Here is a 12,429-nt window from a genome sequence, read left to right as displayed (position 1 = left end):
TTTGCAAAGGGCAATAGCTGGTTTCTTTTTTGCTCTCCTTTAGAATCCAACTATTATAAACATTATTGTTAGTAAAAACAACTCTGTAATTTCCTAGAAAAAGCAACTACTTATTGGAACTTGTGGACAAATCCATATTGTTGCCTGAAAGTGTTTATTTTAATTTAGAGAGATGAAACTGTTTTCACAGTAAAGTGGAAAAATCTGCAGACTTACTTTTGCTCTGGGTGTTGGTGTTAATTGTAAAGTCCTGACTTAGATCATATGAACTTCAGTCCGACGCTGGACAACTCTCATTACTGGTTCCTGCCATAGAAATTTTCAATTTCTAATAGTGTTATAACTGTACAACTTCAAATGGTTTAAAACAATGCTTCTAGGGGCCTCCTAAGGCTGTGGCTCCAAGGAGGTGGGCACTATTGGATCCCACCTGGGGGCTTTCTTCCAGGGATGATTACCAACTGTGATGGTTGTGTTTGTGTGATCCTGGCACCTAAGGGGTGCCAATCCCTTAAAGGGTTTTAAGTTACTGTAATCTGTACTTGAAGAAAGCAAAGGCAGTTTTAACTAGTGCGCTGTCATGTCTGTCCTGCTTGTTGATATGAAAGGGCTAAAGAATGGATGGTTGGAGAAATAATATTTTAAAAATGAACATAAAGCTATGGAAGGGTACAGATCTTCATGCTTTAAATAATGTCTTAATATCTTTATAACCCACGTTCTAAAGAAGCTCATTCTATAGGCAGAGTGCCCTTCTTTGTAAGTTTCTGTGCATGTTTTTCTGAAGGTGCAGGTTATCTTTAAACAACCTGATGGCTGAGGGCAGATGTGCCCTGATAATGTAAATGCTAGGTCAAGATACAGATGAAGAATGTGAGTGAAAGTTTGTGCTTGGGTGGAACAGTTCACTTAATCTGACATAACTCTCAACTTTTTTCTCACTTGCAGCATTATGCAGTTACTTGGAGCATTTCCTTCTCCCAGTGGTCCCGCTTCTCCTTGCAGCTTGGTGAATGAAACAACACTAATTAAATATTCCCGTCTCCCTACCATAAACAAGCACAGCTTCCGTTATTTTGTTTTGGATAACAGTGTCATCCTGGCCATGTTGGAGCAGCCTCTAGGGAATGAACAGAGTAAGTTCAATTTTCTGTTTCCTTTTTTTCTCAGGCTAAAACTTTCTGTACAGAGCTGCAAAACAAAGGTACTTCATCAACTGTCTCTCACTTTTCAGAGGTCTGTGAGTGGGCACACAGAGAAGAGTGTTGCTCTGGGTGGGAATAACTTTAATGCCAGTGATAATCAAATGTGCACAAGCCTACCCAAATTGTTTGTGCAGCTGTCCAAGTCTTTCAACCAGTTAGATCCTATACTTGCTGCTGACTCCGTTGAATTAATGGGTGATGGACAAAAGCAATAGCATTACATTTTGAAACATCCTTGTTTGTACAAGAATAAAAATCTAAAAAATATGGGAAACTTGATAGAGATGAGCGCTTAACATATGGTTAGTATGTGTTCTTTATGCTTGCACCATCACTGCTGCTTGCTTTATGCCTCTTATTATTGTATATTTCTATGGGTGCTTTCAGCTTAAGTAGTTTTAGTTGCTTAGGAGCTGTTACAACTTTCCTGTGTGTGATCCTGTTCTGTTAATGACACCTCCTGTAAAGGAGATTTGTCACAGGGTGTTGCCTTTCACAGCTGAGTCTAACTCATTTCAGCCTCCTAGACTTTGACCATCAGGAACTTCTATTACAAAAATCTGGTATTAAATGATGCTTTGAACAGCATAACTTATCCCTCGTAAGTCTTCATATGTCATGGTGTTACCTAATAGAACAGATAAAAATTCTTTAACATGTTATTTCAGTTAAAGACTAACTTATGTTAGAGCTGATAGACTGTCCCCAGTACATTTTCCTCATGTGTAAATAGGATGAAACCTAAAAACCGATCTTGAAAGCACATATTGCACAGAACTGCATGAACTAGTGCTCAGAAGTTGAGTTGTGGTCCAGAGTGCTCTGATCATGTTGAGAATCACTGAATAGATCTTGCAGGAAGTTACAGTGCTGGGAGTCATTGCCACATATTCACCCCCAGTCTGTGTTGGAGCAAATGTGTTCCCGACTGCAGTGGATTAGAGTGTACTAGAATGGCCTAAGCAATTCTCATCCTCACTCTGCCTCTGCTAAATGTGTTACTGTGGAATCCTGCAAACCTGTTGGAATCAAAAGTTAGATTATCTCTTCTTGCTGTGTATAACTTACTTACAAATCCCCTTGGAATTAAAAGATTAATTGCATTAATACACAAGTACATCAGGCCAGTTCTGAGGCAAATCACAGAAGTGAGTGACTGAGGAGCTGGTTTGGGTTCTCTTTGTGTGTGTGTGCGCTTATGTACACGCTGTCCTGCACCCTGAAGTCCCCAGGGAATACTGGGGAAGGAATAGAGTTCTGCTAGTTACCTGATGGTGCCAATGTGTGGTTTATATGCAAAAAATATAAATGCAGATATCTTCAAGAAGGAAAGCTTATGATGAAGTATGATGATCTCATCTAAGGTGACTAATATTGGTGACCTTTTAAATCTTGAAGGAAGACTGAAATCCCTGCAATGTTAAAACCATCACTGTGCCAGTAGAAAGCCACCTCAGAACTCTGTAGTCTGACCTCCTGCTGTAGACCAGGCCAGCACTGGATTTGGACCAAGATAACACAACCTGGTGTTGTCCAAGTGGGTCTTGCAAACCTGGGAGGACAACTTCTCTGTCTCCCTATTCCTTGTGGGGAAAAATTTTCCATGATGTGGAGTCAGAATCTTCTGAGTCTTTGACCATTATCTTTTGTCCTTCCACTGCTCCTGCTGCTGCTATTTGTTAGGAATTTTTGCAGAAGGTCATGGAAGCATCATGGAAATGTTGTCTCCATATGGTCATTGTCTCACCTAAACAGGCAATGACTGGACAATCTTCTTTGATTTCTTGGAGATATTTGGAGAAATTGTGATCTGCATGAATTTGGATGAAAGTTGCTTTTAATGATGAAACTGAGCTGGCGAGTATTTAACTGACATAGTAGACTAGCACTAACTGCTGCAAAGAGATCTGCTTGATTCTCACCAGGAGTTTTCTTCAGGGTCAGAGAGGAGTTAACCATGAAAGAAAAACCTCTGCTGTCATGCCTGCATTTTTTTCTTGTTGAATGATTACACAGTGAACTGTTTGCAGTATATGATGATGTCTTATTCTCTTTACCCATGTGCTTTGCAGATGACTCTTTCCCCTCTGTCACGGTTTTGATCCGTGGGACGTCTGGAAGATTTGCGTGGGCCCAGCAACTCTGTCTTTTACCAAGAGGAGCTAAAGCAAATCAAAAGGTCTCTATCAAAGCCCATAAAGAAATCTTTAACTTAGAGATGTTCAGCAGAAATTCCACTAATGTGAGACAGAAACAGCCCCCCAGAGCTGGTGATTATAGATTAAGGCTGAGCCACAGGGCCTTTAGCTGTAGGTAATGTGCCACATCTCTGGTGACTCTTTACCACTTGTGATTAATATAACCTACAGGCTGTGAAAGTGCTGTTGCTTTCTTGACTTGCAGACTTGCTTAATGGAGGGAGAGTTCTCTTTTCTCTGAAATCATCATGTGAAGTGATGGGATAAGGTATAGTGTAGTTAGTGTGTAGGCAGGGCTAGTTTTCAGGTGTCAGGCAAAGCCCTTGCAGCAGAGAGCATGAAGTCTGGAGGTGTAGAACGTGGTGCTGCATAGAGAACAGGTCTTCAAGCTACAAAGCCTGATGTTGCAAAGATGGCTGTAAACCTGCTGTGAAAAAAATTATCTAGCTGAACTCTGGAACAGCTCTGGAGATAAATGATGGAGGAGAAATACCTCAGTCTTATTTTATTTTATCTTATTTCTTGCAGTTATCTAATGGAGCAAATACTCTTGTCATGAAAATTTCTGTCTGTGAATTCTCCAAATCTTTAAACTCTTCTCATGACCCTCAGTAAAAGAAAGGCACTAATGTAGCTGAAATGAGGGCTTGTCAGTCTTAGCTGGCATGTTCACATTTAGATGAATGTGGTCTCTGTGAAGCAGCCTTTGGGAAGACCATCCACGATGTGTTTGGGCTCTGCTATCTCTGGAGCTGAGACCCTTGGCTAAATAATCTCAGTCCCGGTGTGCTACCTCCTACACTAAAGGGCAAGCCATGATCTGACTGCTGACCTCTTCACCACTTTTAAGGGAACCTTTCCAACTTGAAGGCATTCTACAAGATAATTGTTAATGGTTTTGCCCTTTTGAAATGTAATCAGTAGTAAACTTAGTAAACAACATTGAAGATGCCATAAAGGTCTTGCTTGCTTGGAGCTGGTGCACCTCTAAACCTGCACCTAGATAATTTGTTGTTTTCTTTGATAACTTGAAGATGGGAATTATATAATGACAGTATAGAACATGATGTAGTAGCAATGTCAAAATTGCATCATGATCCGTGATGCAAGTGCTTTGACTATTGTGGCAGTGCATCTCCTGATCCACAGCATTGCTGCTATCTTTGAGGCCTTGGCTTGTTGTGATCATCACAGTCAGAAGGGTTGAAATGGAGCTTCTCAAATACTTGCCAACTTTCTCTAAATACAGTTAGAATGGGCTGAAAACAAGATGTTGCTATGTAAGCTTGCCATTTTTTTTTGGGTTTGCAACTGTTTACAGGCTAGATGTTTAGCACAGTTCATAGATTTCAAAATGGACAGTTGAGTCTTTTTAAAGTTTACAGTCATGTTTTCAATGCAAGTCTATTAGTTTAAAGTATTTAATGTGTTTTAATAATGTGCTGCTTACTAATAGTAGTTTTGGTGGGGAGGGAAAATGTTTTTTATCTGTTGTATTATTGTCTAGTGATGCAATACCTTGAATGTAAAAACAACTTTTTTTTTGTCAGACATTTGTGCCAGAACCTCGACCAGCTCCTAAAAACGATGTTGGGTTGAAGCACACTGTGAAACAACGCCCTTTTCCTGAAGAAGTGGACAAGATTCCATTTGTGAAAGCTGACTTGAGCATTCCTGATTTGCATGAAATTGTGAATCAGGAAGTAAGTAATTGTCTCTGACTTCATTTTGTTCTTAGGGCTTTTGTCTGTTCATGAGTTGTGCACTTATGTCTTACTGTAAATAGTTGCACTCTTTGGCTTGTCCAATTTCACATTAATGGAATAATAACCTCTGCAAATGAGTTAAATCTATGCACTTCTCCAGAAAGATGCCAATGCTTTGGTTGTGTTATTTGGGAGACACTGTTCAACATGTTTTATTACTGATCCTAATATCCTGGTACTGTAGGAAGCAATGACTTGCACTTTCTTGCTTCTTCTGGGGAAATGGAAGGGTCTTATTTGAGACCTTTCTGGGGGAAGAAGAGAGTGCACGTCTCTAAATATTTTAAAGTTTCACAGGATCTAATTTGTTTTCATTTCTGTCCTCTTGAATAGGAGAAGCCATAGCTGCTACTGGATATTCACAGAGCTCTCCTATGCCAGGGTGTTTAGGCGCTCACTTTGCAGTGTTGAAAGGTCTTTTTGAAAGTGTTTTAGTAACTATTCTGATGGTGGACTGCAGCTGCTGTTCTAGAGCTTTCCTAAGTGATGGAACTGTTTTCTTAGTGGATCTTTGTGATTTTGGTGACATCAGCAGTTCACACAATGTTTTCCAGCTCGAAGAGCGCCATGAGAAGCTGAGGAATGGCATGGCTCAGCAGATTGTCTTTGAGACTTCCGTAGATCAGAGAAGTGAAGAGGAGTGGCGGAAGAAGAGCTTTCCTGATCCCGTCACAGAGTGTAAGCCCCCGCCAGCAGCACAGGAGTTCCAGACAGCACGTCTGTTCCTCTCTCACTTCGGGTTCCTCTCATTAGAGGCATTGAAGGTGATCTGTTTCCTCTTGGTGTTGTGTGGTTCTTCCAGTTTCCATGTGGTCTGGCTCAACAAAAGGGAGAAAAAAATTTTGGTAGTGGAAGATCATCTGTGTACTTCCAACTACTGTTCAGCTGTAGTCTAATCAAATCAAGTGATAGATTCCAGTATTCCAAGATGCAGAGCAAGGTTGTGAAAGGCTGGGCCTCAAGTTGAAAATGCTCTGAATAGGTATCTGTATCTTTGTTTTTAGTAGGTGTCTACATCATCACACTGAAATGTTCACATTTAAAACCATTCCACAACTTGAGTTAGGGTTTTGGGGTGGTACTTGAAGACTCTCTGAAATACAACTACCACAGAAGTTTTGCTACAGAGGTGGTTGTGCTGAAGTGGTTTAGTCATGCATAAACACTTAATACATAATAGATGTAGAAGTTTATTTTTTAAATTAAAAGAATTTTTTTTAGAGATTATCCATATTCTTAATTTGAAATTCTGACTCTTACCTATGAGTTCTCCCTTGTATTTGTTGCTTTTCCCTTCCAGAATGCTGTCAGGAAAAGTAGATTATAGATAATTTGCAAAAATGTTGTCTGAAAGTGCTCAGTGTATTACGTATCACTGGTATTTAAGTTAATCTGAAGCTGCACATTCAAGCTGTGATATTCTGAAAGCATCTGCTGTTTTCGTTGTGTTCTCTTCTTGAGCAAAATATTATGTCTCTCACTGGCAAAGTACCATTTTTGATTAATGAGAGTGGAATGCCACGAATTGTCAACCTGTTATGCTTCCTGTTACTCATTTACAATTACAAGATTATATCACATCAGAAATCCCTGTATAATTTTGCTCTTAGAGAAGGGAAACTCTTTTTTATATTTGAATGGATTGCCATTAAAGCCATAAAGACCTTTCAATTAAGAAAGATGGGTTTTTAAGCTGTTGAACTTGTCTATTGGGCAGGAACCTACTAACAGTCGTCTACCTCCTCACCTGATTGCACTTGACTCTGCTCTTCCTGGGTTTTTTGATGACCTTGGTTACTTGGATTTGTTACCTTGTCGTCCTTTTGATACTGTTTTCATTTTCTACATGAAGGCAGGCCAGAAAACTAGCCAGGAGGTAAGTGAAAGTGTAGAGTGCCAACTAGTCTATATTGTCTTGTTTCTAGTAATTTCCAAGTGAGTAAAGCATCAGTGCTGGTGATTAATAGAGTGGAGTGTCAGAACTAGTGTGAGCTACAAGTCACTGCATACTCTCTTCATCTGTAGGTTGAAATATGTTGCTCACACTTAGGACTACTGTAACAAATTTAATATATTTTTAAATATAGTTAAGACATATAATATTAATAGTATTTTTATTATCTGTTCTGTCCTTATTGTCCTTATTTGTAGAGTTCAAAGATTCAGATCAGAAAGGCATTTCAGCTTTATTGGCTCAGCTTGCAGGGAAAGTTGCAGTTTGTTCCAGCAAAGAGCAATGTCAAGGTAGTTTGGTTTCATTCTAATGCTAAACACATGTTAAAGGAATGAAAAACTTTCTGCAAGTAAGGAAGTATTATTGCATTATAAGTCTTTATGCTATCATATTTAGATTCAAAGGCAATTAGGTTAATCAGGTTAATTTGTGCAAATGTAAGTTGTGACTTCTTTGTGACATAGAAACATGCTAAGAGAGTTAATGGGCTCATTAGGAAAGGGTGTTTCTCTAGTACCTTCTCATTCCATTCATAAACTTTCACAGTAAAGAGCTGAAGCGTGGCTTCTGTAATAAATAACGGTGCCACCTCCTTGTGTCACTGTGAACGCACAGTTGGTAGAACACTGCAGCACCTTCTACTTCAGTGTGGGACACAATTCTTGAAACCAGGATCATCTGTCTGTGAGTGTTCAAATTGCCATTCAGAATAGCCAGTGCGGAATCTTGTCATCTGCAAAGTCAGGTATGGAACAAGATATGCTAGGTCTGCCTTTGACCTGAGATTTGCACTTGCCGAACTAGCAGAATGTTGATATGCTCTTAAGGAGGAGCTCTTATGTCTTCGAGCCCACAATTACCCTGACTTTTTCTGAAGCACAGCTATGGTTTCAATGTGCTCAGTAATGAGGATTAATAATGATATTTCAATGCAGTGTGTCTAGTCACTCCTGAACACTGTATGAGGCATTAGGATGGAGTGTCAGGACTATGTGGCTACACAAAGCCTGCAGCTTTGAAGCTTTCCTTCCAGCGCCCATCCCTGTAATTTCTGCTTTGTTGAGGCCTGTATCCCAATGTTCTGCCCCTGCACAAGCCAAAATAATTGATGCTTCTGCCACAAAACAAATTCCTGCATGGCCTGGAAAGGATGAATGGATTGTTTGTTCCACCAATTCCAATGGTACTGGTACCCAAATCACACGTGTCCTTGTGTACTGTTTGGTGAAGGGCTCAACTCTCACTTGGTCATAATTAGATAAAAATTGCCTTAACGTGTGGAAACATCCCAGATCTCTGTCAGAAGTAGAATTAATGTTTAACGTGAACAGTACAGTGTGATGTTTGATTAAAGTGCACATTTCATGCTACTGAAAATTGTTTTAGAAAATCTTTTTCATACTTTAATGTGCTGTGATGCCTGTGCTTTAAATCATTCTATGTCATGTACAGGTGAGTAGTGAGGAAAATTAATTTCTCTTCAAATTTTAACTTGGTCTAATAGTGAAAAGTGTCTAGAAAACCCTTGGTGCAGATGCAGGTTCTGCACTGAGGACTCAGTGTTTTTTCTGATGGGTGCTTGAGTCTCCAGTACTGTTTCCAGCCATTTAATTTACTGGTTTACAGGCTTTGAAAATGCTGGCAGAAAGTCAAGTTGATTGAACAGGACAAGGCAAAGCAGGGTAGGGGGATGCTGAGGAGCAGGGAGTAATGTCCATGTAGAAAGTCTGGGGTTTCAGGCTTGTTCTGTAGCTATATTTGGGCAAAACCATGTTGGTGACAAACATTTAATTAAAAAGCTGGGGAGGAAGAGACTTGTTTCCGCTTCTGTACCAACATGGTGCTGCTGGTGGTTTCAGATCCTGAAGAACATGGAGTCTTCCAGAATTGTTCAGCCCCACTTCCTGGAGTTCTTGCTGTCTCTTGGCTGGTCTGTTGATGTTGGGAAGCACCCTGGGTGGACTGGTCATGTCTCAACAAGCTGGTCAATCAACTGCTGCAGTGATGAAGAGGGACCTGAACAAGGTAAGACATAGTAAATGTCTTTTGTAGTAAATTAAATTGTTTAGGCTCCTTTAGAAGACAATTTTCTTGCTCTTGTGTACCTATCTGAATACTGGCACACTTTTTTCAGTTGGGTTGGTTTTTTCTGGGGTTTTTTTGGGTTTTTTGGGGGGTTTTTTTGTTTGTTTTTGCTGAGGATTTTTTGTTGTTGTTGTTATTTTTTGTTTGGGGGTTTTTGTTTGTTTCTGGTTTTTTTAATAAATGATGTTTGCTAGAAAGAAATGTGTAAACATTAAATGAAGCTTCAAGTCAGAGTAAGCAAAACTAATGTCTGTATGTTGTTGGGAAGAAGTAGCCTCAGCAAAAAAAATACCTCTGGGCTATATTTTTTAAAATCTGAAGAGTCTTTAATAAATTATTCCAAAACAGTATTCAGGTTAAATGTGTTGCAGATTGTTCTGTGTACTGGCAAATAGGCTTGAAATGCTGTGTGTTTGCTTGTTTGTTTGTGTTCTCTAAGTAGATTAAAATGAAATATTGACTTAAGCTCTTGTTTATAGGTCCTGGACGTGTTGGAACTCCCACATGTTTCTCTGTCTTGCTTCATTGACTCTGCTTTTTTCCACTAGAGCAACTCTTACCCTGAGCTTGTCATACACCACCCTCTCCCCATTCTGTCACCCAAAATAATCCTCAGGAATGTGAGCTAATACCCCAGGATGGGAAACTGGGGGCTGGGTTTGCTTCTCCCTTGGACAACTTGATCAGATCCTGTGGGAATTGGTAGTGTTTGGGCTGGTTTCAGTGTCACTGCTCCAAAGCCCAGACCTGTTCTGGGTGATCTCCAGAGCCCCAGCCTCTGGTGGGCCACCCAAAGGCATTGGTAAGGCTGGTGCAGCTTGTTTATCATCCTTAACCTGATGCTGACATCAGGTGTGACACCATTACAGCTGCAGGTGCTTAAGAAGCACTTGCTCTGCTGTCCATTCACTGTGTCTTATAGGAGTGCCCATCACCTGTATTTGCAGCAGCTGGAGACTTCTTAAGTTATGGAATAAAAGTACAAGGCTGGAAGTGTTCAGGTGAGGTTAGAGTACACAGGCATTGCTTTCTCTGAGCGAGTCAGGATGACTTACAGAATGGCCAGGTCTGGATTTAATTTCACTTTAAGGACAGGGTCATGCTGTGCTTTCTCAGAGGCAGAGCCCTCTGATGTCCCTTTGCAGTGGTGTGTCAGAACAACTTGAGAAGACAGGTCCCTGAATTAGCAAGGGACCTGGTTTGATGTAGACTTTTCAGCTCAAATTTTTTCAGTCATTTGAATGAAAACATAGACCACTAAATAACTGAATTAATTCAACCAGCCTGGGGAAGAAGGAAACAGAAAAAGCATTTTTCTGAAATGGAAGGAAGGAAAGGCAGGTTACTTTTAATCTGGTTCTGCTGGTCAATGAGCACAGGACCGATGTGGAGCAGCTGAGGGAGCTGGGAGGGCTCAGCCTGGAGAAAAGGAAGCTCAGGAGAGACCTTCTTGCTCTCTACAACTCCCGAAAAGCATTGTAGCCAGGTCACGGTTAGTATCTCAGGTAATGAATGATGAGAGGAAATAGCCTCAGTGCAGGTTTAAGTTGGCTATTAGGGACAATTTCTTTATGGAAGGGGTGAGGCACTAGCACAGGCTACCCAGGACAGTGGTGGAGTCACCATCCCTGGAGGGATATAAAAGCTGTGCAGATGTGGGACTTGGCGACATGGGTTGGTGGTGAGTTTGACAGTGCTGAGCTAACAGTTGAACTCAATGATCTCCAGCCTCAATGATTCTGTGAGTCTAAAATAGCTTCTGGCAAGTTGTGGTTAAAATAATTTCATGGGAATGTTTCCCTGAAGCACCCCCAAAATCAAAGAAATTCCTAAATAGATGGGCTTGAGTTATGGTGCTGCTCCTTGGGCACCTGTGCACTGGATATGTAGGAATCTCTTCCTGATGCTGAAGAATGGCTTGGAGTCTTCAACATGTCTCTGGCCATTTCTCTGTCAGTATACTGAATTTCACTGCTCCAGTGGCTTTGCTGAAGCAGCTATCCCAGGAACCCTTCTGTAAATTGAATCAGAGAAATAATTCATTTTAAAGTCCTCGCTAAGGGAAGGAAAAGGGGGGAGGGAAGTTCTTTCACTGCTCTGATGGCCTGTATTGGCCAGTTGTGGTGAGGGAGTCAGTGGGGACCTTTCTTGCGTTGATTAGTGACAGCTTTTTCTAACTCTGCTTGACAGAGAAAAGACTGAAGACAGCCTGTAGAAATTGGAATTCTAGAATAGTATCAGACTAAAGTGATAAATGTTAGAATCCTTTGGAAATGGAATGACTAACTAGACAGAATGCTCAGACATAGATAGCAGATGTATTCTTGTGGCAGATGTTTTTACTAGAGTACTAGGAAATAAAGAATCCAGTACATTGGAAATGTATTCAAAATGAAGCCACTCCCAATCCAAAATGACTTTTCCTTCAAGACAGTAAAAATAGATATCTGAGAAAGGTTGTTAGCCATGAAGTTTGACTCATTTCATTTTAAAATGACATTTGCATGATTTCTTCTCATTGATTGCATCTTGTATTTGAAGGTAATTTCTGATGCAGAGCATAAAGAAGTAGAGCTTCCTTCTGGCTAAACTTTCCTTTTCTGTCCGTTTCAGATGATCTAATTATCTCAGAAGATGTTGGGGCAAGTATCTTCAATGGGCAGAAGAAGGTGCTGTATTATGCAGATGCCCTGACAGAAATTGCCTTTGTTGTCCCATCACCAGTGGAATCCCTGAGTAAGATCTGTCTTTACATGCTCTATACAAAAGTGAAAACAAGGAAAATAACTTTTTTTTTGTTTGAGACTCTTTCAGAAGCAAAACCTAAACAGATTAGCTAAGTAGTGTGTTTAGCAAGATCCTTGTCAAAAAGGTGTGGATGTTTAAATTGCAGCATTCTAATCCTTAAACTCCTTCCAGATGTGGCATCTGTTCTGTACCTTTCTCTGAACCTCAGTAGATATCCAGGCATGCACAGCAGTTTTGTTGTTGACAGGGTGCTTTAGGTTGGACATGTGATTCATCATTAACTGGTGAAGTCTATTTTTTTTTCCTTTCCTGTCAGTGATGTGCTCCTGCAGCACATACCGGAGTGTTTGTACCAATGCTAAGTAGAAAAGCAGCAGCTTTCATGGCATCTTTGGCATGCTAAAAGTTGCCTGGAATAAAATATGGTGTAGCCATAGGAAGAAGGAGACTCTATTCTGTAGGAAATTGCTGGG

At 40.4% G+C, this 12,429-nt stretch overlaps 1 protein-coding gene across 4 annotated transcripts in view; it reads left to right on the top strand.

Moving 5' to 3' along the window:
* Positions 1–12,429, top strand: part of RALGAPB (Ral GTPase activating protein non-catalytic subunit beta) — a 62,182-nt gene that overhangs the window by 39,754 nt on the left and 9,999 nt on the right. For all 4 annotated transcript variants that reach the window (XM_021536646.3, XM_021536643.3, XM_021536642.3 and 1 more), the window contains 7 exons: positions 949–1,136; positions 3,278–3,384; positions 4,954–5,106; positions 5,724–5,933; positions 6,887–7,045; positions 8,983–9,148; positions 11,822–11,944. In XM_021536646.3, the coding sequence (XP_021392321.1) occupies positions 949–1,136; positions 3,278–3,384; positions 4,954–5,106; positions 5,724–5,933; positions 6,887–7,045; positions 8,983–9,148; positions 11,822–11,944 (1,106 nt within the window). The remainder of the gene's footprint in view (positions 1–948; positions 1,137–3,277; positions 3,385–4,953; positions 5,107–5,723; positions 5,934–6,886; positions 7,046–8,982; positions 9,149–11,821; positions 11,945–12,429) is intronic.

This window comes from Lonchura striata, chromosome 17, assembly GCF_046129695.1.
Source record: "Lonchura striata isolate bLonStr1 chromosome 17, bLonStr1.mat, whole genome shotgun sequence".
Classification (NCBI taxonomy): Eukaryota; Metazoa; Chordata; class Aves; order Passeriformes; family Estrildidae; genus Lonchura; species Lonchura striata.
This window is presented reverse-complemented; position numbering and strand designations above follow the sequence as displayed.